Genomic DNA, 27,763 nt, shown 5'->3' with positions numbered 1-27,763 from the left:
GGGAGATGGAGTCCCGCGCGGGGCAGGCCGGGAGCGAGGCGCGGGGCAGGCCGGGAAATGGAGTCCCGCGCGGGGCGGGCCGGGAGCGCGATTCAGGCCGGACGCGGATTCCCTTTCCCAGAAGGCCCCGCGCGGAGAGGGGCCGCCGTGGGTAAGATGGCGGCAGGTCCTGGGCCTCGCTGAGGCGGCGGCTCGGGACTGGGATGGAGCCTCCGGCCTCGGGTCCTGAGCGGCTCTTCGACGCGCACCGGTGAGAGCCCGGGGCTGGGGGGGTGTCTCGCTTGGGGGCGGGGGCTGGCCTGGCCGGCGGGGGTCTCGCTCTCAGAGGGGGCTGGCCTGGCCTGGCCGGGGAGGGCCTGGGGGTGTCTCGCTGGGGGCTGGGCTGGCCAGGCCAGCGTGGGGGTCGAGGGGTGTCTCGCTTGGGCGGAGGGGCTGGCCTGCCTGGCCTGGGGTCTCGCTCTCGGGGAGGCTGGCCTGGCCAGCGGGGTGCTGGGGGTCTCGCTCGGGGGCTGGCCTGCCTGGCAGGTATCAGAGGGTAGCCGTGTTAGTCTGGTTCTGTAGAAGCAGCCTGTGGCACCTTATAGACTAACAGATGTTTTAGTCTATAAGGTGCCACAGGAGCTGCCTGGCAGGGGGTCTCGCTCTCGGAGGGGCTGGCCTGGCCAGCGGGGGCTGGAGGTGTCTCAGCTGGGGCTGGCCTGGCCAGCCGGGGGCTGGAGGGTGTCTCGCTGGGGGGGGGCGGTCTGGGGCTGTTGCTAGGGGCTGGTGTCGGACCCTGACCCGAGTCCTCTTTTCTTGTCAGGTTTCCCAGCGATGGCTTCCTGCTGCTGGCTCTGCTGCTCTACGCCCCTGTGGGGCTCTGTCTGCTTCTCCTGCGCCTCTTCATCGGCATCCACGTCTTCCTGGTCAGCTGCGCCCTGCCTGACAGCTTGCTCCGGAGGTTAGGGTGGGTGCGGGGCTGCCCGGGGAGAGTTGGGGCTCTTGTCAGTCTCCCACCCCAAAAATCCAGCAAATAGCCATCTCTGACCTGTCTGCAAGGCGGTCCTGTGGAGCCCCCCAGTTCTCCATGGAGTTGGAGCTGCCTCTCCCTGGCCCACTGGGGCTTGCTGTTAGGTGTGGTGTGCAGGTCGGCATTGTGGTTGCTCTGTCCTGGGGTCTTTTGTGCTTACCAGGCCCTTCATCCCCAGTCCCGAGCAAGGAGGCTCTAGGGCCTGAACCCCATGATACATGCAGCCTGACGACAGGTTTCTTTTGCCCAAGTGACAGACTGCAGCAAGTGCACCCGCAGCCACTCCCCACGATTCCAGTGCTGAGCTCTCCCCACACAGTTCTGCTAGTTGGTGCCCCTGCTATCCCAGCCCTGAGCTTACTCCCATTCACCCTGTCTCCCCCCCCCCCCCACCATGACACACCTCTAGTGCCCCTCAGTCCTAATCCTGCAGTGTCTGTATAGCCCTTGTAAAAGCAACAAAGAGTCCTGTGGCACCTTATAGACTAACAGACGTTCTGCAGCATGAGCTTTCGTGGGTGAATACCCACTTCTTCAGATGCAAGTGGTGGAAATTTCCAGGGGCAGGTTTATATATGCAAGCAAGAAGCAAGCTAGAGATATCTAGCTTGCTTGCTTCTTGCTTATCTCTAGCTTGCTTCTTGCTTGCATATATAAACCTGCCCCTGGAAATTTCCACCACTTGCATCTGAAGAAGTGGGTATTCACCCACGAAAGCTCATGCTGCAGAACGTCTGTTAGTCTATAAGGTGCCACAGGATTCTTTGTTGCTTTTACAGATCCAGACTAACACGGCTACCCCTCTGATACTGTATAGCCCTTGCTAGTCTCGTCTTTATTCACTGGTCATCTAAACCAGTTCTGGTCACAATGGGGTTGGGGGGGTCTCTGTTCCTGTTGTTAGGTTTATCGTGCGTGTGATGTGTTCGGTGCTGGGTCTGTTTGTGCGGCAAAGTGACTCCCATCTCCGGGATGCCAATGTCAGGGTTTATATTGCCAACCACGTGACGCCCTTCGACCACAGTGTCATCAACCTACTGACCTCGTGCAATACCGTGAGTCATGCAGGGGTCTGGGGCTGCGCCCTTCAGCCTTTCCCCTAGGAGAAGCACTTAGTGACCTGTTCAGGGATTGGGGACTGGCTCCTGGGTCTATCTTTATTAATGAATAATTGAACAAGGCTTGAGCTTCTCTTTCGGCTTGTATGTTATGCTGTTGGGTTGTGGTTGGTTCAAGTAAAGGAGGAGCACAGAACCGGGCCGCCCAAGCAAGCATTCTGCCTCTGCCTCCCCTTCCTGGCTCTTTAAATAGACATGAGCGGAAGCACAGCTGGGTTTGCGGCTTTCCCTGGGTGCTGGCTGTTTCCTGTGGGTGCAGAGGGCTGCCTGCACCTGCCCAGGAAGCACTGAGTGATGCTGTGTGATGAGGGTCTAGCCAAATAACACTGCTGACAATAGAAATAATAAACACCAGCACTGTCAAGCAGTTATAAAAATTAATCACGAAGAATAACACTGTTAATAGAATACCTTTTATTTACATTTTTTTGGATGTTTTCTATATTTTCAAATATATTGATTTAAATTATAACACAGAATACAAAGTGTACAGTGCTCACTTTATATTTATTTTTTATTACAATTATTTGCACTGTAAAAAAAAAGGTATTTTTTCAAATCACCTAATAGAAGTACTGTAGTGCAATCTCTTTATCACGAAAGTTAAACTTACAAATGTAGAATTGTGTAAAACAAAAAAATCTGCATTCAGAAATAAAACAATGTAAAATTTTAGAGCCTGCAACTCCACTCAGTCCTACTTCTTGTTCAGCCAGTTGCTCAAACAAGTTTGTTTACATTTGTAGGAGATAATGCTGCCCGCCTCTTGTTTACAATGTCACCTGAAAGTGAGAACAGGCGTTCGCACGGCACTGTTGTAGCTGGCATTGCAAGATATTTACGTGCCAGATGCACTAAAGATTCATATGTCGCTTCATGCTTCAACCACCATTCCAGAGGACATGCGTCCATACCGATGACTGGTTCTACTCTATAACAATCCAAAGCAGTGGGACCGACGCATGTTCATTTTCATTGTCTGAGTCAGATGCCACCACCAGAAGGCTGATTTTTTTTTTTTGGTGGTTTGGGATCTGGAGTTTCCACATTGGAGTGTTGCTCTTTTAAGATTTCTGAAAGCATGCTCCTCACCTCGTCCCTCTCAGATTTTGGAAGGCACTTCAGATTCTTAAACCTTGGGTCGAGTGCTGTACAGTAACTCCTCACTTTAAATCGTCCTGGTTAACGTTGTTTTGTTGTTATGTTGCTAATCAGTTAGGGAACATGCTCATTTAAAGTTGTGCAATGCTCCTCTCTTGCGTTGTTTGGCTTCCTGCTTTCTCCACAGCTGGCAGCCTCCCTACGCTCCCCACAACGCGTCCTGCCTGCCGGCAGACCCTGCGGATCAGTGTCTTGCCCCTCCGCCCCCGCCTCCTGCCTGCGGCAGTCAGCTGGCTTGCTGCGTTTTGGGGACAGAAGGGAGGGGGAGGAGCGAGGACTTGGTGTGCAGGCTCTCTCCCCCCCCCCCCCATGCCGCAAGCCAGCTGATTACCCTCGGCAGGAGGCGGGGGGGAGGGAGGGGGAGCCTGCGCGCCAAGTTCTCGCTTCTCCCCCCTCCCTCCTGCCCCCTAAACGCTGCAAGCCAGCTGATTGCCCAAGGGAGGGGGGAGGAATGAGGACTCAGCGTGCAGACTCCCCCTCCTTCCCCTGCCTCCTGCCCAGGGCAATCAGCTGGCTTGCGGCGTTTAGAAGGGAGAGGGGAGGAGCAAAGATGCAGCATGGGAAGTAAAGGGGGAGGAGGTGGGGGGGGGAAAGAGGCAGGTCAAAGATGGGAGAAGGGGAGGAGTGGGTGGGCTAAGGGTTGAGCCCCCACCCCTGGTGCTTGCAGAGTAGGGGAAGCTGCCGTTGCTGCGCAACGTGCTTCTCCCAGCCTACAGCACCTTCGGCCTCCTTGCCTGCCTCATCTCCAGTGCCAGTGGGCTGTGCCTGTCTGGGGTGAGCCGGGGGCACCTCTCAACTCTAGTACAGTACCTGTATTAAATTGCTTGTTTAAAATGTACATAATGCCTTTTGTATGGCAAAAAAATTTTTCCCTGGAACCTAATCCTCTCCCCCCCCCCACATTAAATTTTATGGGGAAATTGGATTTGCTTAACATCATTTCACTTAAAGTTGCATTTTTCAGGGACATAACTACAACGTTAAGTTGTAGCTATCTTTAGAAATCTCACATTTGTGTTTTGTGAAATCTGCAGTGAAATTGTTCTTAAAACGAACAACATGCTGGATCATCATCTGAGACTGCTATAACGTGAAATATATGGCAAAATGTGGGTAAAAAACAGAGCAGGGGGCATACAATTCTTCCCCCAGGAGTTCAGTCACAAATTTAATTAACACATTTTTTAACAAGTGTCATCAGCATGGAAGCTTATTCTCTGGAATGGTGGCCAAAGCATGAAGGGGCATACTAAATTTTTAACATATCTGGCACATAAGTACCTTGCAATGCCAGCTACAAAAGTGCCATGCAAATGCCTGTTCTCACTTTCTAAGAACATAAGAAAGGCCGTACCGGGTCAGACCAAAGGTCCATCTAGCCCAGTATCCTCTCTACCGACAGTGGCCAATGCCAGGTGCCCCTGAGGGAGTGAACCTAACAGGCAATGATCAAGTGATCTCTCTCCTGCCATCCATCTCCATCCTCTGACGAACAGAGGCTAGGGACACCATTCTTACCCATCCTGGCTAATAGCCATTTATGGACTTAACCCCCATGAATTTATCCAGTCCCCTTTTAAACATTGTTATAGTCCAGCCTTCACAACCTCCTCAGGTAAGGAGTTCCACAAGTTGACTGTGCGCTGTATGAAGAAGAACTTCCTTTTATTTGTTTTAAACCTGCTGCCTATTAATTTCATTTGGTGACCCCTAGTTCTTGTATTATGGGAATAAGTAAATAACTTTTCCTTATCCACTTTCTCAACATCACTCATGATTTTATATACCTCTATCATGTCCCCCCTTAGTCTTCTCTTTTCCAAACTGAAGAGAGAAGACTCTTTAATCTTTAATCTTTCCTCGTATGGGACCCTCTCCAAACCCCTAATCATATTAGTTGCTCTTTTCTGAACCTTTTCTAGTGCTAGAATATCTTTTTTGAGGCGAGGAGACCTTCTGGTGACATTGGTGATGGTGATGCCTCTTCTTGTGCTTCTTCTTGTGGGAGCCGTGCCCGCTGGACTCGTCCTGGTCCCCTGGGGACACGCGCAGACGCTCACATCACCTCGCTGCCCACGGGTGGTACCGGGGCACCGGGCCTGGGGCATTCCCAGGGGGCTGGGCACCAGGCTGAAGGGACGACCTGCCCTGATTCCCCAGGGGAGGGGGGAGACCCAACAGGCCCCCCAAGCTCCTATGACTCCTGTCCCGCTCCCACCCCAGCTCTGCTTAGCCGGGGGCTGGGCCCCCATGGCCGGGGTGGGGAGCAAGTGCAGGCCATATATAACCCCTGCCCCCAGCAGCCCCCATCCCCAGCAGGTCCCACTTCCCCCATGCCCCCCCCCACCAGCCCACGCCCTCCGCTCGCTCCCACCGCTCCCGCTCCCCCCTCGAGCCCCCTCCCGCACCCCCCTCGAGCCCCCGCCCGCTCCCGCTCCCCCCTCGAGCGATTGGCTGAACAAGAAGTGGGACTGAGTGGACTTGTAGGCGCTGAAGTTTTACACTGTTTTGTTTTTGAATGCAGTTATGTAACAAGAAGAAAATCTACATTTGTAAGTTTCACTTTCATGACAAAGAGATTGCACTACAGTATGAGGTGAATTGAAAAATACTACACCTCTACCTCGATATAACGCTGTCCTTGGGACCCAAAAAATCTCACTGCATTATATTGAACTTGCTTTGATCCACCGGAGTGAGCAAACACCCCCCTCCCCCCCCGAGCACTGCTTTACCGCGTTATATCCAAATTTGTGTTATATCAGGTGGCATTATATCGAGGTAGCGCTGTATTTCTGTTTATCATTTTTACACTTCTAATATTTATAATAAAAAATAATATACACTTTGATTTCAATTACAACACAGAATAGAATATACAGTCGAACCCATTTATCTCGACCTCGGTTAACTTGCCAATCCTATTAAGTCGACGTTTTAGAAGTGGAACCGCCAAACTCCCTCTTTGTCTTATCGGTTTCTCATCGGTTATGTCGATTCTTTAATCTCGCCGAACCCTAATATCTCGAGCACAGAAGAGCGCCGAATTTGCCACTAACCGAGGTCGAGATAAATGGGTTCGACTGTAACTCCGGCGGCGGCCCTGCCCGGCTCCTGCCGCATCCCTCCCCGGCCACGCGACTCCTGCCCTAGCCCCGGCTCCCCACCTCCCGGCTCCCCGCGTCCCCAACCCACCGTGTCCCCAGCCGCCCGCTCCCCGGCTCCCCAGCCGCGCTGTTCCCCAGACCCCCGGCTCCCCGCGTCCCTGGCCGCCCGCTCCCCAGCCCCGCGGTTCCCCGCGTACCCGCCCGCCCGGCCCGCTTCCCGGTCCCGCCGCGCCCGCCCGTCCGCCCGGCCCGCCGCTGGTCCCGCTTCACCGCCCGCCCGGCCCGCTTCTCGGGCCCGCTTCCCCAGTCCCGCCCGCCCGCCCGGCCCGCTTCCCGGTCCCGCCCGCCCGCCCGGCCCGCTTCCCTGGTCCCGCCCGCCCGGCCCGCTTCCCGGTCCCGCTTCACCCGCCCCGCTTCCCGCTTCGCCGCCGCCCGGCCCTGCTTCCCAGTCCCGCCGCCGCCGCCCGGCCCGCTTCGCCCGCCGCCCGGCCCGCTTCCCGGTCCCGCCGCCCGCCGCCCGGCCCGCTTCCCGGTCCCGCCGCCCGGCCCGCTTCCCGGTCCCGCTTCGCCCGGCCCGCTTCCCGGTCCCGCCGCCCGCCCCGCTTCCCAGTCCCGCCGCCCGCCGCCCGGCCCGCTTCCCGGTCCTCGCTTCGCCGCCGCCCGGCCCGCTTCCCAGTCCCGCTTCGCCGCCGCCCGGCCCGCTTCCCGGTCCCGCCCGCCCGCCGCCCGGCCCGCTTCCCGGTCCCGCCGCCCGCCGCCCGGCCCGCTTCCCGGTCCCGCCGCCGCCGCCCGGCCCGCTTCCCGGTCCCGCCGCCTGCCGCCCGGCCCGCTTCCCAGTCCCGCCGCCTGCCGCCCGGCCCGCTTCCCGGTCCCGCTTCGCCCGCCGCCCGGCCCGCCCCGCTTCCCGGTCCCGCTTCGCCCGCCGCCCGGCCCGCTTCCCCAGTCCCGCCGCCCGCTTCCCGGTCCCGCCGCCCGCCGCCCGGCCCGCTTCCCGGTCCCGCCGCCCGCCGCCCGGCCCGCTTCCCGGTCCCGCCGCCTGCCGCCCGGCCCGCTTCCCGGTCCCGCCGCCTGCCGCCCGGCCCGCTTCCCGGTCCCGCCGCCTGCCGCCCGGCCGCTTACGGGTCCGCTTCTTGCTGCCCGGGTCCCGTCCACGGCCGCTGGCCCGCTTCCCCCGCCCCGGATCTGATCCAGCCACGTGCAGGCACCGTGGTAAGGGGGCAGGGAGGGAGTGTTGGAGAGAGGGCAGGGGAGTTCAGGGGGGGGGTGGATAGGGGATATCTCGATCATCGGTTATCTCGATGCTTTTTGGCAAACCCCTAGGCCAGCGACATAACAGGGTTCAACTGTATATGAAAATGTAGAAAAACATCCAAAATATTTAATACATTTCAATTGGTATTCTATTGTTTAATAGTGCGATTAATCATGATGAATTTTTTAATTGCAATTATTTATTTTTTTAGTTAATCACGTGCGTTAACTGCAATTAATTGATAGCCCTAATAAGCACTCTCCCCTGAGAGGACTTGTACTTTGCGCAGTCCTGAAGGGCAACACACTTGGTGTGAGGAGGGATAATAAATCTTGTACCCAAGGCCCCTCTCCTCCCATTCACAGCTGGGGGCCATTCGGAGGACACCCGGCTGCTGATGCTGCTGCAGTGTCTGGAGAGGGAAGGGCTCTCAGGCAGTCAGGACCCAAATCGACCAGCAGGTTGGAGTCTTAGCAGGGAGACTGGGAGGGGGTCACTAATTTGCCCTTGCTCTTCTCTTGCAGCCTGCGCTGAATGGCACACCGGGTTTCATCTGCTGGTCGCGGGGATTCATGGAGCTGGGGGCGGTGGGGAGCCGGGCAGAGCTGGTGGATTCCCTGAAGGTGTATTCGTCCCATGGGGGGAATCCACCTCTGCTGCTGTTCCCAGAGGAGGCAGCCACTAACGGCCGAGTTGGCCTTCTTCGCTTCAGGTAGTGGTGGTGGTGGATGTTCCTGGGGACAGGACTCCCTTAGCCCGTCTCTGTGGCTCTTGTTAATCGCTGGGATGTTTCCTTTTCAGCTCCTGGCCATTCTCAATCCTGGACATGATTCAGCCCGTGGCTCTGCAAGTTCAGAGGCCCTTAATTGCTGTGGTGAGTCTAGAGGTGTGGGGAAAAGAGCCCCTAGCCCATAATGGGTGTGTATAGCTTAGGGGGGTCATGGCTAGAGGGTTACTATTGCCGTTACTTTGTGCCCTGTGGCCTACTCCTGTGCTTTGGGGTTCTTTCCTTCCGTCTCAGACTTCTCGGTGGCCATGTGAGGCAGGCGTTCTGCTTCCTCCCAGGGAATTTCACTGACATCGGCTCTGCCTTTCACACACCTCTTAAGTTCCAGTGGCAATATTGGTACGTTTGTGATCTATCAACCTGCCTAGGCAAGGCTCCTCTCTGGGTCCCGTCACTAGTATCTCAGCACCCCACCAATTTTAACACACTTAGTCTCACAATACCCCATGAGATCAGGAAGCGCGATTATCTCCTGAGGGATTACATAACCCTTCCCCCAGGCACATGGGGCTGAGTTCAGGGCTGCTGAGGCCTAGGCTTGCACATGAAGCACTGCCCAGTTCTCCTCTCGGAGGCTAGTGTTAATATGTCGACAGTGACACCGTTGACTGGGTTGCAACCATAATGTTTTCAGCTCCCTTAAAGCTGTGACTTGGGGCGTGAGGGGAGGGAAACTGATTTAACAGCTAGAGGCAGCGATAAAGTGGTGGGCTGAGGGAAGAGGAGGAGTTGCTCTGTAATGGGCAGAGGTGGCTGGGTGGTTATACAGCTGTCACATGGAGCCAGAGCTAGCACCCCCTCTTGGGCAAGCAAGGACACCCTTATCCATGAATATTTGCTCAGGCTGAAAGCTGGGGCCTGGGTCACTCTCACAAGTGCAGGTTCCCTCTCTCAGCAGCAGGGTCAGATGAGGCCTACTAAGCAGGCAGGGACCGCATCTGGAAAGTGTGTTGTCAGAGCAGCTTGGCTGCCCTGACACCCATTAGGCCCACAACTTAGAGCAGGAAATAAGGAAAGCAAAGGGACAGACTCTAAGAAGTAATGGACAAAAGCCCCCCACCCCACATAAGTCTCTTTCATCCAGGGGTTGTCACTGGCTGTCAGGATAACCAAGGAAAGTTCCAGGAGTTCTAGCCACACAGTGCCAGGCTGTGAGAACCAAAGGCTAATTGAGGGGAGCGCCTTTGAACTAAAATTGACCAGCCGTTATCCATGCGGTCCTCAAAAGGTCTGGACCTACAGTGCTGATTGAAAGAAATGTGACTCTGTATCAGTTTCATAAATGTTATTAAAACTATTGAACAAAATCCAGAAAATATCAGCTAAGCTTCTGTTAATGCTGCTAAACTAAAGTACAGATTAAACAACAATATAACTATCAAATCAACTAGGTACTTTCAATTCAGGATTGCAATCACATCGCCAGATTAATACAACAAATAATCCGCCTTTAGAAAGCCTGAGGAGGAAGCTGTCCATTTGTTCATAAACCCCAACTAAGGAATTTTACCAGTTAATCAAATGTATAATTTGGGAGTGTTAAATGTTTTAATACGGAAACCAAATTATCGAATGTTTAAACCACAGTTTCAGAGCCGGTTACAAAGCTACTTCCTTGGCTTTCAGTTCTTGTGTTGTGGGCCTAAACTCCTCCTACCCCACCCTCCAACAGAGAGCTTATAACAAATTCCAGCAAAACTCTGTGATGAGTGGAAGTTTGACCAGTCTTATGATCCAAAAGTCACACCTGGCAGTAATTTTTTTTAGAGCTTCTAAACACAGAATGTAGGACACACTTTGATGGGTGTCTGAGACTTTAAAACTGAGGACCATTTCTCAGACACCCTTGACAGCTTAAAATTGGGGAATGTAAAGGTTGGGACACCTCCCATTTAATACAAACCAAAGAGAAAAATGAAATTCTCAAGGTAATGGAGCAGCAGTCCCTGAGCCAGACAGATGCTGCTGGCACATCGCTTCTTGCCAGTGGGGTCTCCTTTGAGTGTGGGGAGAGGCTTGTCTCTGGCTAATGTGGCCTCTTGATTGATGTGACATAAGTCACAATATTTGATGATTTGCGTACCACAGAGACTGTAAATCTGACTCTCCAAAATATCAAAAAGACAACATGGGACCACTTGGTGAGGAAGATGACATGGTCTTACCGGAGTGAAAAAGTCTTGAGATGACATTGTCGCCAGTGTATGGAAAATTTGACCAAAAAATCCGATAAAGTCTCTGAAGAGTCCTGGTAACAACCAGCCACTCAGCATTTGTCCATTAGCAACATTAAAAATAAGTTGGACATCTTTTGGTCAAATTTTGTTATTACTCTCTCAATCAACAATTTAATAATCTAGATATGTAGGAATTACGTCGTAAATCAAACACTTTGAAAGTTTCATCTTGATAGAGAAGTAACTTTAAAATCTCTCAGTGAAATCCATTTAAGAAATAAAAATAAGTTTAAAGTCTGAATTCCCATACAACCTATTTCTCTCACAAGGTCTTGACGGGTCTGGAAAATCTTCAAGTTTTGTCTGGTCCGGGTGTTCCTTAGCTATGAATTGTCTGTGTAATAGGCGTCCTAGTGCCCAAAACAGATCCAAGCAAGGTCGCTGAGTCCAACATGCTTCCTTACTATGATTCTGGCCAAGAGAGTAGGGCCTTCTTGTGAGTCCAGAGAATTGTTCATGGTCCATAGGCCTGAAGCCATTACCAGTCTTTCATCCGCGAGCAGGTTCTGTCAGTTACAAGTGGGGAGGGGGGGACACACCTGTCTGCTCTGATGGTAGGAGTGAGGCAAGCCCTGGGGCGATGTAATCAGTTGGTGCTAGTCCTGTGCATGTCTCCTTGTCATAATCCACATCCCCAATCATCTCAAGAGTCCCTCTTAGTTCTTCCTGGTGAGAAAGCAGCCTGCCTGGATTTGCCTCAGGGCAGGTCTTTGCTGTGCTCTCTCCCTTCCTTTGGGCGTGTCCGTGTCTCGCTGGCTGTGTGTGGCTCTGTCCCCAGCCGGAGTCTCACTGTGCTCTCTTCCCCAGAGTGTGGCCGACTCCTCCTGGATCACAGAGCTGCTCTGGACCTTCTTTGTTCCCTTCACAGTTTATCAAGTAAGGTACTATCTCTCGCTCTCCTTTGAGGAAGGGGGTGGGGCAGGGCCCTGCTGTGTTTACCTTACTCAGTCCTGCCGAGAGCCCCTGCTGTGTCCCGTTCCTGGTCCCAGGCTGTCCAGCTGGGTGCCGAGTCCCTGCTTTTCTCCTCTCCAGGTTCCTGGTGTGGGAAGAGCCTCTTTCTGGGCCCCTGGTTCCTGAGAGGGGTTCGTCCCCTGTTAGGGGGAGGGGGATCTAGTACCGGTGAGGGGTGCCTTGGTCTCCCCGGGTCCTTTTCCCCACATTTCTCTGCTCTCTTTCCCTTGTCAGCTCCTGCCTCCTCTGTGCTTTGGTGGTTCCCTGCAGCTGGCTCAGCCTTTCCCTCAAGTCAATCCCTCTCGCTGCTGGGAGGCTTCTCCTGACACTCCCCTTCTTCGCTCATTTGAGCCGTTCAGGCTGGGCCCTTCTCCCTGTGAAACCCGGGGCTTAGCTGGTCTCCATCCCCCCTCGGCTGGCACAGCGGCTCAGCATGTCCATCTTGCAGCATACAGCTCAGTTTGGGGTATCAGTGAGCAAAATCTCCCCTGCTCTTGCCAAAACGCAGCATCTTGAGGGCACAGTCCCTGAACAGGGCCACCTGCTGGGCTCTTCCCCTCTGTCCCCTTCTTCCTCATTGTGGCAGTGCAGGCCAAAGAGAGGGGAGCTGGATCTGTGGGGGAGCTCTCCTTCCCTTCGCTGGGCCGGGGAAAGGGTCCACGTGGAGTCCCTCCCAGCAGGGAGCCCGGGGCAGGCTGTGTCCTTTTCCCCCAGGCTGTGTTGCACATTGCAGGTTTCCTGCCCACACCTTGGGTCTGACCCTGGTGCCTCTGTGTTCTCGCTGCCCTCACTGGGGCAGCAGCTCCTCCCAGGTTGGGTCTGGGAACCACATTAACAGGCCGCTGACACCCCTTTTCCTGGCAGTTAACGAGTCTAAATCAAATGGGCTCAATTCCTCCCCTGGCAACCCCCCCTTCCCAATCCACCTCCCTCCTCTGCCACACTGCTCGTTCGCGTTGCTACCCCTGGGGCTTGGCCCTGTTGCTGGGCACGGGGAGCTCGGTTTCCCGGTGGACTCAGGGAAGGGCCCTGGGGCCCAGGCTCTCAGCCACGCCAGGAGCAGTCAGCCCAGTGCTGTTGTCTCCCATCAGGTGGATGCCGCCTGTCTTCAGACAAGCTGATGAGCCGAATGAGGAGTTTGCCCTCCGAGTTCAGGAGGTAGGAGGGGCCTGGGGGAGGGAGAGCTGGGGCTGCTGCAGTTGCAGGGCATCCTAGAGGAGGCTTGGGACTGGATCAGTGGGTGTGAGCAGTGTCTGTGTTGGGGACAGAGAACATCTTCAGGGAGGGGCCAGGGTGTGTGTCTGGATGGAGGAGGTATCCTTGGGTCCGTATTTGTTACCCCCGAATTTGCCATATCCTTCATGGCCTGCTATTTATTTGCCCCTCCACAGCTCAAGGTGGAGCTAACTTCAGTGGACATGGGCAGGCTGGCTAATGGGAATGAGGGTATAGAAATGGAATTTGCCACAGCGGGGAGAGCTGGCACGTGACAGTATTAGGGAGGTAGCAAGGATTTCTAATAATCTGTCAAATGCAGAGTGGTGCTGTCTGGCACGAATAGCCAACAAAGTGCCAGTATTTGTGGCAATCTCCCTGTTACTCGCGCGCTCTAGGACACCCTACCTTTAGCCTTCTGTGGGCTCAAGGCATAACCTAGTTAATGTAGGCACCCACACCCTTTCCCAGTTCCTAGGGCTCAGGGCATACTCTTCTGCAGGTTTGCAGGGCCTTTTACCAGCAAAAAGCTCCTTCCACAGTAATATAGTAATATCCTTAAACTCTATTTATTAACAGTTACCAAAAGAGAATACACGTGCTAAGCATACAATGCTCACCGCTCCCAATAAGGCATGCACATTTTTCCTGGTGGCCAGTCAGGATCAGGTTGTCCAGGGCAGTGGTTCTCAACCAGGGGTACTTGTTCCCTTGGGGGTACACAGGTCTTCTAGGGGTACATCAACTCATCTAGATATTTGCCTAGTTTTACAACAGGCTTCCATAAAAGCACTGGCGAAGGCAATACAAACTAAAATTTCATACAGAAAAAACGAGTCAGCAATTTTTCAGTAATAGTGAAAAGAACGAGGTGTACTGGGTTTTAGCCCACGAAAGCTTATGCCCAAATAAATGTGTTAGTCTCTAAGGTGCCACAGATATGCCTCATTCTTTTTGCTGATACAGACTAACACGGCTGCCACTATGAATCCTGTCAGTGGGCTGTGACACTTTCTTATTTTAATGTCTGATTTTGTAGGCAAGTAGTTTTTAAGTGAGGTGAACTTTGGAGGTACGGAAGACAAATCCGACTCCTGCAAGGGGGACAGTAGTGTGGAAAGATTGAGAACCACTGGTCCAGGGACTCCAGCTTCTGCACAAGATAGTTGGCAGGATGTTGAGGTCTGGCAGCTCTGATCTTGGGCTGTATCTGAATTAGGTTCCAAAGAATTTCTGTTTGGACCCCAGTTAGTTAAACTTGAGTCCTGGTTAGCTACACCTTAACCCAGGGGCGGGCAAACTTTTTGGCCTGAGGGCCACATCAGGTTTCGGAAATTGTATGGAGGGCCGGTTAGGGGAGGCTGTGCCTCCCCAAGCAGCCAGGTGTGGCCTGGTCCCTGCTCCTATCCCCCCCTGCTTATTGCCCCCTGATGCCCCCTCCTCAGGACCCCTGCCCCATCCAACCCCCCCTGCCCCCGGAACCCCACCCAACCCTCCTCTCATTCCTGAATGCTCCCGCCCCCACCCCTGGGACCCCTGCACCATTCAACCACCCCTTCTCTCTGACTGCCCCCTGCTGCCCCATCCAACCCCCCCTCCTTCCTGACTGCCCCCCAGGACCCCTGCACCCATTCTCACACACACACACACACACCGTGTTCCCTGCCCTCTGACCGCCCCGACCCCTATCCACACCCTCACCCGCTGACCACCATCCCAAACTCCACTGCCCTCTCTCAACCCCCGCTCCGTAACCACACTGCCTGGAGCACTGGTGGCTGTGGCGGGAGCCAGCCATGCTACCGCGCAGCACAGAGCACCGGGTCAGGCTGCAGCTCTGCAGCTGCGCTGCCTGGGCAGCACAGTGAGCTGAGGCTGCGGGGGAGGGGTCTAGTGTCCCAGCCAGGAGCTCAGGGGCCGGGCCACATGTGGTCTGCGGGCCGTAGGTTGCCCACCTCTGCCTTAACCAATCATTTTAAACTAAAGTACTACAAAATAATTCTTTGACCAGTCCTAACATATTGCGAAACAATTGTTTAACCAATCATACACCACCACCACCTTAGTCGATTTAAATCTTGCAAAATTAATCACGAGACAGATAGAAACAAAGAACCAGATAGACACTAGAGAGAAACAGTAGAGAAGAGGGGACCATAAAGGCATAACAATAAAGTAGGGATTTCACGATCACGCAACTGTTGATAAGTCATTCCTTGCCAGGCAGAATGCATCAAACAACATTTTCTTTAAACATCTTAAGATCTGTTTCTTTATCTGGTGGTGATGGCGCTATTAGGACAGGAACGCCACCTTCTTAGCTGCCCCAAAATTCATTGTTTTAATGTAATTTAGATGGAATGGGAGCATGTGACTTTCTGCTTCTTTGCTCCTGTCCTAATGTGGCAGCAGAAAAAGGCCTCAGACCTTACCCCTGGGTGCACCCATGCATTTGCGGTGCTGCCCCACGTGAGCACCAATCCCTGGATGTTGTTGCCCTGGGCATGATTCTGCTGACTCTCTCCTGTGTGTTTTCTGTAGCTCTTGGCCGTGGAGCTGGGTGTGGTTTCTACGCGACTCACTGCTGCGGATAAAGCCGAGCATATGAAGAGGCTCAGACACACCCCGCCTCACCTCTTTGCCCCAGGTGTGTGTCTGCCTTCCCTGCTGCAGAGCACGTGCCTGGGCTCTGGCAGAGCCCCACCCACTGCCTGCTTTCTGCCTGGGTGGCTGCCCTGGTCTGCTGTCAAAGCTTCACACTTGGGGGAGGGAAAAGGACATGCTCCTCCAGTGCCAGCCTCCTCCCTGGGGAAGCAGGAGGCACTCCTGGGAAAGGGCGTTACCCCAGCCTGCCTGCTCCAGACTGGGATACAGGCAGACCTGGTGAAGTGGGGGGTCCCCTTGTAGAGCCTGTAGAAGCTAGAGATGCCAGCAGGTCATCGCTCCCCTGGCCAGCGTAGCCTGGGGCCCTGCACTTTCTCCTGGGCTGCCCGTTCATGCCCTTTGTTCTTACTCCTGCAGCCTCAAGCCAGTCCTTGGTTGTCAGGCCAAGGGCATCTCCCAGCCTGGCTGGTGTCGGGCCTCTTGTTCCCGAGGACGTGCGGATCACGGAGATGGCCCAGCGGGTCAAGGAAGTGCTCCCACATGTGTCTCTGGGAACCATCAGGAGAGACCTGGGTAAGCGCATGTTGCGTTGCAGGCGGGCCGGATAAAGCACAACAACCAATATGATTGCAAGCTGAATCATTTATTATTTACAATGCCTCATATTATATAGGCTTCTCCATATTAGCAAACGTCAGACACACCAACATTACATTGCTGCTGATTGGTTCTTTGTCTGATACACACACTTTTCACATGCATGGCCCTTTGCTTACTGGTTTCCCATTTCCCATGCAATTTATCTGATCCCAATTAGGCCACCTGGCATTTGCCTCGCTCTGGCAGTTCCCTACTTTCTCATAACAACTTTATCTAACTCCTCTATTCGTGTTGTCCTGCTGCTGTAACTTTCCACCAAGGCAGCATAGGGATGATGTAACCCGACATCTCCCCCTCTATTCTTAAAAAAAAAGAAAAACATCCAATAAACCTCTTCAAACTTCATTGCAAAGGGCGTACAAAACAGGAAAATCACTTCATCAATTAAATCATTTACAATAATACAATTGCATCCTGGCTTACTTCTAAATTCAAAGCTATACACAGCTTAAGGGTTCTTACTATTAACTTCTACTTTTAAACACTAAAAAAAAAAAATCACCACTTATATGCCCTTAGCCTAATACAATTACAATTACATAGCACTATATACATTCTTCAGCTAATGCAACAAAATTATTCATAGCCAAACAATTGCAAACTAATATCTTTACCTAAATTTATTTACAAACATTTCAAAAACACCAAAACTTTACTCTTTAGCAACTTTGCAAAATTCAACTGCTGTTCCCTCTAGCAATCACAGAGTTAACTTTTACTCTGCCTAACATTACTCGCTTGTAGTTAATTACCTTTTCTATCAACTACACCCTCAAGGTTATCAACCAGTTTCCCAAGCTTGTTGTCTGTTGCCCGCCGCCTGGGCCCGATCCTTTTTTCCTCTTCCTAAACCGTTCCTTACATAAACACCAACTTATTTCACTATCAATTTAGCTAGAAGGGTGTACTTCTTAACTAGCCCCCACCCTTCTAATCTCTACTGCAAGCAATTATCTATACTTTCCCACCGTGGGGGCTACATTTTCATGCATAACTTTAATTACAACATCTGCTTTCAGCCTATCTATTTTAAATATAGGCTACATCTAGTATCAAGCAATCTACAACAACCAATAATCAGCACGTAACACAAAATTAACAAAATCTAATAAGGCTAACAAAAGCACTTTACATAAAGGTACTTTGGGTCACATAAATTCAAAGCCATTCTCCCAAATTACCTAAATTCATGCCTAATAACACCATAAACTCCCCCCCCCCCCTTGAGAATACTCAACAAACCTTTTGGCTGAGTTTTCTCAAACTTTAAAAACAAAAACAATTAAACTCTAAAAAACCGGGGTTAGTAATGGGGGGGGGTAATATCATTACAATCCAATTAGGGAGGGCAATATATGCTAAAAATTTTATCCAAAACACAGGGCGCAGCCTGTAGAATAAACCCCAAAATCCAATGAACATCACATTTCTCAGCAGGAGTCCCAAATTTCTTCCTGCCAGTGTACAATTCTTTATTTCTTCACCAGGGTCAGTTCTCAATGTCTTTTTAGTCAGGAATTTCTGGTCTTTGGCAATATCAACAACGTGGGTGTTTTTTCTTCTTTTCCACCACCGTCGTGGTTCAGCTTCTACGGGAGAAATAATCAGGACGTGGGGGCTGCAGCGGACAAGGGAAAAATTAGCCAGCACGTTACCTTGTCCTTTTTTCCTGCTATTTAAAAGCACAATGGAACTAAAAAATAATTAGGCCAATCATCAGTAAAAAAATTCTCCTAATGTGAAGGGGTCTTTTGCAATAAAATCATGGGTCCCAGCAGTCAGTCTCCTGGTTGCAAAAATGGCAGGGCTGCTAGGATCTTTGGGCAGCTCTTCCATACCTGTAAAAGGAGACAGCTAACACAGTCCGTTAGTGCCTGGCAGGATTTTGCAGCTCTCATTAGCTTTTTTGGGCCCAGTCAAGCTCTCTTTAGTCTGGGCTGTTTGCCAAGTCTTAGTGTCCTTGACTGGGGCGAGAAAAGAATGAGCTTTTCTTCGATTAAATCATCCTGTTCCTTTTCTTTCCCTGCTTGGCTTCTTTTAAACTGTAAATCCTGTGTCAGAACACCCAGCTGTTGCTGCTCATACCGGAGAAGCATAACGGTTTTCCCGGCACTGTCCCCGCCTCAGACCAGCCAGCGTGGGACGCCTTCTCCGGGCTGCGGCCAAAACAACTTACTTGCTTGTAGGTCCGAACGACCTCCGGGGCCACGGCATGAGCCTCTGCCTGCGCCGTGCACTCCAAAGTTTTCCCGTCCAGGGCTCGCTTCCAGCGGAGCACCTCCTCGTCCTGTGCCCGAAGGCCGGTCAGGAGGAGCCTCCCCAACTCCCCCTCTCTTCTTAATAAGTAAATCAGTGCAGCAGGAGAAATCTTTTCCCCCTGTTGGTTCATAATGTGCAAATAAAGCTTCTGTGTTATCTTTTCTTCAGCTGATACAGCGGTACTCACGTTAGCTGCTCTGCCCTTCTCCACCGCGGCTTATAGCCGCCGCTTTCCTCCGCGACTTATAGCCGTCGCTCGACACTGAACTCAGGTGCGCCTCCTTTTCTTCCTGCCTCTGGGCTCAGGCTCCTGGCCGTTCGCCTCTGGGCTCAGGGCTTCTCCGCCTGGGTCAGGCCACCGACACTTTCATTCGATACGAATCACGTCGGGGTCACCATTTGTTGCGTTGCAGGCGGGCCGGATAAAGCACAACAACCAATATGATTGCAAGCTGAATCATTTATTATTTACAATACATCATATTATATAGGCTTCTCCATATTAGCAAACGTCAGACACACCAACATTACATTGCTGCTGATTGGTTCTTTGTCTGATACACACACTTTTCACATGCATGGCCCTTTGCTTACTGGTTTCCCATTTCCCATGCAACTTATCTGATCCCAATTAGGCCACCTGGCATTTGCCTCGCTCTGGCAGTTCCCTACTTTCTCATAACAACTTTATCTAACTCCTCTATTCTTGTTGTCCTGCTGCTGTAACTTTCCACCAAGGCAGCATAGGGATGATGTAACCCGACAAGCGCATACCTGGGACCTTCGTGCAGACCCTGTGGGGCAGAGGCTGGCTGCTGTCCTTCATCTCCTTCAGTCACAGAACTCCACAACACCCGGCGTGGAGGCCTGGGGACTGCTGTGCTCTGGGGTTTGTTGGGACATGGAGAACCCCTGCACAGATCCCTTAGCTTCAGCAGCAGCTCCCCTTCTAACCAAGCCCCTGTGTCCCCACAGCCCAGACCAACTGCGTGGACACTACCATCGCCAACCTCCTGGAGGGCCACGTGCCCCTCCTCCCTGAGGACAAGGATCCGGAACCTGACCTGCTTGCTCCGTCGACGTCCCAGACTCCAGCGGCCTCCAGCTCTCAGTGCCCTGCAGCTTCATCCTCCTCCAAGGTGCCTGCTGGTGGGACATCGAAGGGGGACCTGGGGAGGCCGAACCCGCTGGCCCACTGGCACTCAGGGCTGCGCTGGGGCCTGCCCCCGAGAGCTGGGTTTGAGAGAGCTGGGACTGCCAAGGAAGGAAACAAGTCAGGGCCAGGAACGGGGATGATGGGCTACCTCTCCCTCGCGAGACCCAGCTCATGGCCTGGCAGTGTGGGGAGCTGGGCACCATGGGTTGGTTCAGCTGTGGCCATCCAAGCTCCGGCCTGTGATGCTAAAGGGACTGGAGACTTCTGCAGCCTCTAGTACTGATGCTCTCCATGAGAGGCGTGGGCGCTGAGGTCACGATAAGGTGGGTGGGGAGGGGTGGGTGCTGGGCTACTTGGCACCTTGCCTGGCCATGCAGTGTGGCTGCTCCCTGAATGCTCTCTTCCCCCAGCCCTCTGTGAAGCTCTTTGCGAAGTCCCCTGTGGAGAGGCATTTGTCCCTGCAGGAGCGGAAACATGTGCTGTATGCCTACGCCAGGAGGTGAGTCCCTTCTGCGTCTCAGGACCCCGCCTCTGCCATGGTCACAGCAAGGGTGGTCGGCATTCCTGGGTCGGTATCTGCTCCGCCCAGCCCCAGGCAAGGGTGCTGATGCCCAGCAGAACCCTGCCTCCCAGCACAGGGTGGTGGCTAGGGGCACCGAGCTGTGCACAAAGCAGGCAGGAAAACGTGGCTGGATTTGGCTCTTTTTCCAGCGTGTGACCCTCTCCGTGGTTCTGGGGCAGCTGTCACCAGTTTGTCAGCACCCATAGGGCCGTCTCCCTGGGCTGGACATAGGGCTGTCCGCTCCCTGCTGTATTCAATCAGTAAATTAAAGGGTAGGCATATAATTAATGCCAGTCCATGTGGCTTTATGGCAAATGGGGCTTGTCAAGCCGGATTTAATCCTTTGGTGTTGTGAGTGTGGTTGATAAAGGTAACTGTGCACCTGTGATGTGCCTGCGTCACATTCTCATTAGAAAATTAGCACCTGGCGTGTGGCAAAACGGGCTGATGAGGTCCTGGGGAGTACAAACCTGAGGAGCCATGAGTATGCGTAGGAGTAGAGAGGATTCTCCTGTCTACGCGGCACTGGTGCAGCCAGTGCTGAAATGCCACCCCAGCTCTGGGGCAGCATTTTAAACAAGGGTGTTAGAAAACTGGAGGGGATACAGAAAGGAGCCAGGGAAACGGTTGGCGGGTGGAGAAAATGCCTGGCAGCCGGAGACTTACAAGCTCATTCTCTTTAGCTGAGTGAAAAGGAGACTGAGAGGTGACTTGATTTCACTGAGAGAAAATCCTGGGGACTAAAGGCTCTTTAATCTAGCAGAGAGAGGCAGAATAAGACCCACACTGGAGGTCAAAGCCAGACCTATTCCAATTAGAACTAAGGCCCATGAGGGTGATTAACCGTTGGAACGGACTCCCAGGGGCAGTAGTGCATTCTCCATCTCTCAGGGATGAGGGAAAGCAGGTGCAGATAGAGCTGAGAGGAGAGGCTTTCCCTGTGGAGAATTTGACTCATTGATAGAACGGGGCTTCTCCAGTTCTTCTAGAGCATGTATCCCAGCACTCTCGTCAGAGCACCCAGAGCTAACGACCACGTTGTTTTGCTTGCAGAGCTAGAGTGCAGTGTGACCTGGGCTGACATGAACCTCTCCCTTCTGTGCCCTGGGAGTACTGGGCTTACAAAGCCAGGCTTGTGGGGGAAGCGGGGAGGGGTCCCTGACTGGGGATTCCACATAGGCAGGCCAAAGAGCCCTAGTTTCTGAAGAGGACTCCTGTGGGAGCCAAACCTTGGGGTACGTCTGGGTCTGCTTTTCTGGAACATACATTTTAGCCCATGCTAGTTCTCCAGTGTGTGTCAGCGTGGATCCCGCTGTGGGTGAGCATGCTCCTCATGCACACCAGACCGGAGGCTTTTCGGAATAGCGGCATCTGCCTCTGCTGGCATGAGCCCTCTGCTGCCTCGCTCTCCCATACGATGCATGAAAGGTGGGGCAGCCGTGACCATCCATGGCACTGAAATGCAGCCAGGAGTTCTCAGCTCAGGCTAAACTTTATCAAAAATTCCAAAGTCCTCAGAATCGCTTCTGATGGACTGTTTGTCAGCCATGAACTGATCCCACCATCGGGACTGATTTCCAGTGGTCAGACCTGCCCATACAGGCTCCTTATAGTGGACTCTGCCCTGTGGGCTTCCAGCCTGGTCCATCCTGCACTGGGCTCATTCCCCTGAAGCATGGATGCTGTGGGTCTCTCTCTTACCTGGGGGAATTGCATATTCACTGTGCTTGGCCTTCTCTGCCAGACTGGGAGGTGTGAGACGCAAGGTTGAAACTCCACCTTCTGGAACAGTCCATGAAGGTCTTGTCAGAGCCCCTGGAAAGAAGCTCCAGCAGCAGCACCGTCTTGGGCAGGCTCAGGCAGTGTCACAGGTGAGCACTGAGAACCCAGCACTGAGGAACGATCCGTCAAAACACTGGCATTGAAGCCAGCCTCAGCATCCGTGTTGAAGCTGGCACCAGCACCTCTGGGGCCAAAGTCAGGGACCAACAGGGGCCGCTCTGAGCAGCGAGGCAGAAATGAAGAACAGACTGCAAAGCCTCCAAGCCCCATGCGAGATCAAGGGCTGGGGAGATGGAGCCCTGCCAGCATGGAGCCTGGCTCAGGAGAAGCACCTGAGCCACCCAGAGAGTCGATTGTACTCCTGCGAGATGTTGGTTTGCCCTGTGGTATGCTGCAGCCCACCATGGCCAGCATGGAGGAGCCAGTCTCCACCATCGAGGAAAAGGAAGATCTCCTCCCCCCAACCCCAAGCAGGCCATTGACACATGAATACGAGGAACAGCCAGCTCCGAGGCAGAGCACCGTGACACTGAAGATCTCTCCTGTTATCACCAGTGTCTTCAGCACTGGTGCCGGCACTGGATGGCTTTAAATTGTTACGGAGCTTGTGAGTGTTGCTGAGACCCTCGGCATGTTGGAGAAATCTCACAAGCTGTTTGACCCCCTCTTGGCTTCTGGTCCAACAGGATCACCCTCCCAGCCAACACGGGGGACTGCTGGACCCAGCTAACAGGCTGTGGCCACAGGGAAGCTAATGGTGAAGTGAGTTGACATGCAGTCCCAGGTACCAGCCTCCGTGGGATTTGAGTTCTTGTACACTCAGCTGACGGAGCCTCCTTTGTCGTATTTGCTAGGCAAGAGACATTGAGGTTGAGCTAAAGCACAAGGACCCTAGATGTCTCGACCTGCTTGGGAGGAATTCATACTCCAGCTTCGCTGCAGCTGCGCGTGGCTAACTGTCAGGCCCTGCTGGCCAAGTACAACTTCCTGACATGGGACAGCAGAGCAGAACTCAAGGATGTAAAGCAGCTGGTGGCAATGCTTCTGACCATGGCCAGGCCGTTGGGCACCACGGTGACCACAGACAGTGCACCGTGGCTCCAGGCTGTGAATGAGGATGTACCCTGTGAAGGCTCCAGGCTGCTGAGCGAGAAGGGGGCCAGCCCTCTGCACTCACTGAAGGACTCAAAAGCCACCTTGCACTCTCTGGGGGCTTGCACCCCTCCATTCAACAGGCCATTGCATCCCCAGCCTCAGCAGCACTCACTGTCCTGCCACCCCATACAGTCGGAATGTCATGCCAAGAAGCTCCCAAGATACAACATGGGCACCAACCTTCCTTGCCCTCGGCAGCACACCCGCTCCGTCACACGGCAATGGATCGACAAGACAGTCGAGAGCTGCGCTGGACCCAGTCTAGAAAACACAACCTTCAGAAGCCACCTAGCCCCATTCCACCTGGCATCGTCTGCCATCACATCAAACAAATGGATGTTACAAAACTTTGCCTGGGGCCACCCATCGCTCTTCCATGAGAGCCTGCTACAAGCGGAAGAAGCCTTGTTGCTACACCTAGAAGCCATGGCAAAGGTCCCAACAGAGATTGGGGGAAGATGCTTCTACTCCTGGTATTTCCTCACTCCAAAGGAGAAGGGAGGTCGTCTTCCAATCCTAGACCTGAGGACGCTGACCGAACCCATTCACTGTCTTGGGGTCAGGATGGGTAACACCTGCCTCCATCGTCACCTCTCCCCAAGCTCAAGACTGGTTCATAGCGCTTGATTTGCAGAAGTCCATCCTAGATTCCCACGATACACTTCTTGGCCACAGAGCACAACACCAAGGGTCTGAACTTCTGCTCCAGGGAGGCCTGAGCCCAGGTTCCCTGCTGGATGCCTTTCTCCTCTGACACAAGATAGACAGGACATGGCTATAATCATCCCATTAGCCCCTTACTGGCTATGATGGTGCTGCCCGTGGGAGCCAGCTGAGGTCACTCAATCAAGGTGAACTGCAAACCAAACGGGGCAAACAAACCCCAGAAGCTGGTGGTTATTCCAATACTTAGATTTACCAACCAGCACAAAACAGCTTCTATAGCACCTCACTGGTTACTCAGAAGTCCAAACAACGCAGTTCCCTTAAAGTGCCCAGCCTCAGGCCTCCGTCCAGACACACCTGTCAGATATGATGATGATTTCTGAGAATCTTACTTCATCAGATAAAAGAAAAGGTTCTTCCAATCCCAAAGGATCAGCCACATACCCAGGTCCAATTATAACTTAGGTCTTACCCAAAATACACGCTATAGTCACAAGCTAAAATTTATTAAAAAAGAAAAAAGAGAGAATGTTGGTTAAAAGATTAATATACAGACAGACTTGAATTTAATTCTTGAGGTTCAGACACAGCAGAGATGAGCTTGTAGTTGCCAAAAGTCCTTTTAGAAACAGTCCAGAGGCTATAGTCCAATTTCCATATTCAGGGTGACTCCAGTCAGTGACTGGGGATCTCAATCCTTATGGCTTAAGGTTTCCCCCTCTTGAAACCCAAAGCAGATCTGAGATGAAGCAGGATCATGTCCCAGGGTTCTTATACATTTCCAGCAGCCTTTGGGCTTGAGAAAACAATAGGCTTAATTCTCCTTCCAAACATCCTGGCAATTAGCACAGAGTAATTTATCCATTAAACAGTTCAGATACAGGTTACCACAACCTTCAAAGAGACACACAGACAATAATACTATTTCACTTAAGTATCATCATAAATGTTAATATTCCTTTTTTGATCTTTGAATTAAAACTATAGCAATAGACAAGACTTGTTTGCTGACATCACAAGATCTGAGCAAACATCTCCCCTTCTACCTCTAACAATGCAGACTTGCATTTCAAAGCTCTGTTCATTTACATATTTTCCTGACCAGTCCTGAAGATTCACCCATGGGTCAGGTCAGTTGGTGAGGTGAGTTAATTAACTCTTTCTGGCCCTGTCATCTTTCAATGAGATATTATATCACACTCATAACGTCACACTGGCCAAGAGAGTTTTGGCTCTCACCTGTTACAAATGTCCTGGGGCGGTGTCCTCCCCTCCCCCAATATTTCTCCCAGCTTGTATCAGTATAATAGCTCAGAACCAAGATCGGAGATGCACTGAGAGGGCCTGGATGCTGGCTGGCCGAGCCCTACTGAACTTGCAGGGTGCAGTTGCTGCCAGGATATTTTTATGCAAAACAAGAAAACTTGCACCAGGAAAGCTTATTCCTCGAAATGGAAGAAATTCTCCAAATCGGCAACTCCCTGTCATGTTGACCCAGCAGATGCTCTTGTGCTATATTCTGCTTTACCTCTCACCTTGCTGCAATATCTGCACGTCACACCGTGGTACAGTCGTATTCTGACTTCTCCCACCCTACAGCATCAGAATTCCTCCAGGGACCTCCTTCATGCTTGTCTTCCAGTTAGAGACCTGACTCGCGTGGGACCGGTTGTGATTATGGGGCCTAAAAATTTACCTTAATTATAAGCTCAGTTGTTTTAAAAGGGGAAAAAAAAAAAGGTATGTGAAAGTTCCTAAGACATCACAATAACCTGTAACATTTTGCCTAGGAATTAACCATCCGCCACCTGACTACCACGATGGTCTGGCTATCGCCTCAGCTTGGAAGGTCAGCAAGCGCCAAGTCCTTCCACGTCCTTCCATAGGGACATGGTGGTGCTGAAACTGCCCAGGTTCCACCCTGTGGTGGTCTCAGAATTCCACCTGACCCAGTCCGTTACCTACCCGTCGTCTGCATGCTTTGCACATTGCCAGAGCTGTGCTGTTACCCAACAGCCCAGGCCTTTCAGGCTTCCTCTTTGTGGCCATATCACAGAGCATCTCCAAGTGGAACACACCATGCAGAGCTACCTGCTTTCAGCCACCTAGGGAGGCTCTCCCTCCAGATGGCCAGGCGCACTCCACCAGGGATCGAGCAGCAGCACCTGCCTGCTTCCGGACTGCTGCACTCTGCAAGGCAGCTGGGTTAAATGTTGTGCGCTTGCTAAGGCAGGCGGCCACATGCCAAGTTCAGGAGAGCAGAGCTGGCTCACCCTCATCATGCAGAGAGGGTGCTGCTTGCCAGCCACTCGCAGAGGGATCCACGCTGACACGGAGCCAAAAAGCAGAGAGCTGTTACTTACCCCCCAGGGAGTGGTTCCTCGTGACCTGTTGCTGCTCTCGCAGTCCTCAGCCATCTGGGCTTTGGATTGCGAGGGGGCGGCAGGAGGCTCGTGGCCACATCTCGAGGAACCAGGGTGCTGCAGGGTAAGTGCCTGGTCCCTGCGCTTTAGTCAGATGCAAGTGATGGGGCTGAGGGCGGGCTAATGGGGGCCTGTGCTCTACAGAAGGTCAGAGCCGATGAGCCACTGGTCCCTTCCAACCTTCAGGGGGCCCAGAGCAGAGCGTAGCGGGTGCGAGCGTGGAGGGTCACCCTCCGCCGTGGAGGCACCGCCCCCTCCCTCTGTTACATGGTGCTGGGACTGGGTTATTCCCCCAGGCCCAGTCTGGTGGTTTCTGAACCCAGGTCCTCTGGGCTGTTGCTGGGGAGGCAGCTCCCCCCAGTCTGATGCCATCTGAATAGAACCCAGGAGTCCTGGCATCCAGTTCCTGATGTGAATAGGAGGCTACTCCAACTGCCATCCTGGGAGCGATCCACTCCCTCCCCGCACTCCTCTGCTGCCTGACTAATGGACTCTTCCTGCCCCACAGGAGATACACGGAGAAATATGGGACGCCGCGGGGTGATGGGAGCCACTGAGGCGCCCCTCACCCTCCTGCCTGTGGCGTGTGCAGGGCTCCGGCCATTGGGAGCGTGACCTCAGCATGGCCGTTTTGCATGATTCACAGCACTGCAGTGGGATCCCAAAGCCTCCGAATCAGCACGCTTGAGATGCAGCGGGGCCTTCGTGGCGTGTGCCAGCCCAGGCAGGCAGTGCTCAGCTGCCCACGGTGGGGCAGTAAGTGCCTGTGTATCCCCGCATCACACTCGACCTGCCTCCGGCGAGCCACACGGGGTTGGAGAGCTGAAACCGGGCTGCCCACGGGGGACTGGACTCCGCATCAGCCTGGCCCGGCCGCCTCCACTTGGGCTGTTGTTAAACTGGGCAAAGGGGGTTTCTTCTCTGCCACAAAAAATAAATCTGACTCTATTATGGCCAGGTACCAGGGCTTGAGATCTCGGGGGTGGGGGGAGCCTGCTGACCTCTCTGGGGAGGGAGGGGAGAGGGGCTCCTCTTCCAGGCCAACCTTTAACCAGTGGGGCCCAGTGTTCCGGTTCTGAAGCTGTCTGGGCCTCAGATGTGCCCCAGAGCTGAGCTCGGGGAGCTTCCCGGAGAACTGCAGGCGCCTTAGCACTGGTGGCTGTAGGCCACAGTTATTTCAAGTGTCTCTATCCCTGTTCAGTCCTCTGGTGCCTGTGTGCCCTGGCCACGCTTGGGCTCATGCCTCTCACTTGGCATTGTTAGATAGTCAGAGGTACCGGGGGTGCTGGACAGGCTCGTTTGGGGGTGACGCCCAACAGCTGGAGAAAGATCGCTGCACAGCATGCCCTGCGGAGACTCTCCAGGTGGGCAGAGGACAAGCAATGCCCGAAGGAGCGTGCTCCCCAGTGCCTCCCTCGTGCTCCTGCTGTGGGGTGGTGGGAGTGGACAGGTTCCACCCTCTTAAAACTCTGTTCTTTGTCTGGCACCTGAGCGCTGCCCTGCAGCGCAGCTCCTCCCCCAGCTGCTCAGGGGCTCTCCGACCCTCCTGGAGCAGGGGGGAGAGGGCTGGTGCAGGGTCCACTAAGGCTCAGGAGCATAGATGTGTGTTGCTGGAGTTTTAGCTCCATCCTGTGGATGGAGTGAGTGGCCCGTCCCCAC

General features: G+C 53.4%; 1 protein-coding gene across 4 annotated transcripts; it reads left to right on the top strand.

Moving 5' to 3' along the window:
- Positions 1–81: 81 nt before the first annotated feature.
- AUP1 (AUP1 lipid droplet regulating VLDL assembly factor) lies at positions 82–27,057 on the top strand. Of its 4 annotated transcripts, XR_005599159.1 has the most exons (13): positions 82–250; positions 803–946; positions 1,914–2,064; positions 8,172–8,359; positions 8,449–8,521; positions 11,479–11,552; positions 12,714–12,780; positions 15,379–15,484; positions 15,859–16,014; positions 19,336–19,499; positions 19,927–20,015; positions 25,472–25,530; positions 26,613–27,057. XR_005599159.1 is itself a non-coding variant. In XM_039540729.1 (12 exons), exons 1-12 carry the CDS (start codon positions 204–206, stop codon positions 26,659–26,661), a joined length of 1,308 nt encoding a protein of 435 aa, XP_039396663.1. In that variant the 5' UTR covers positions 83–203; the 3' UTR covers positions 26,662–27,057. The 4 variants fall into 4 exon arrangements, 3 of the variants coding, with proteins under 3 accessions (XP_039396664.1, XP_039396663.1, XP_039396665.1); XM_039540729.1 differs by lacking the exon at positions 25,472–25,530 and having other exon boundaries at positions 83–250; XM_039540731.1 differs by lacking the exons at positions 25,472–25,530; positions 26,613–27,057 and having other exon boundaries at positions 83–250; positions 803–940; positions 19,927–20,019.
- Positions 27,058–27,763: the final 706 nt, after the last annotated feature.

The sequence above is a fragment of the Mauremys reevesii genome, linkage group 5 (genome assembly GCF_016161935.1).
Source record: "Mauremys reevesii isolate NIE-2019 linkage group 5, ASM1616193v1, whole genome shotgun sequence".
NCBI classification, from domain to species: domain Eukaryota; kingdom Metazoa; phylum Chordata; order Testudines; family Geoemydidae; genus Mauremys; species Mauremys reevesii.
This window is presented reverse-complemented; position numbering and strand designations above follow the sequence as displayed.

Excerpts from the sequence above, each read along its gene's own strand:
- AUP1 (XM_039540729.1), top strand. The coding sequence starts at position 204 with ATGGAGCCTCCGGCCTCGGGTCCTGAGCGGCTCTTCGACGCGCACCG. Across the intron at positions 8,360-8,448 it reads GTTGGCCTTCTTCGCTTCAG|CTCCTGGCCATTCTCAATCC; the intron begins GTAGTGGTGGTG and ends TTTCCTTTTCAG. Across the intron at positions 20,016-26,612 it reads CTGTATGCCTACGCCAGGAG|GAGATACACGGAGAAATATG; the intron begins GTGAGTCCCTTC and ends CCTGCCCCACAG.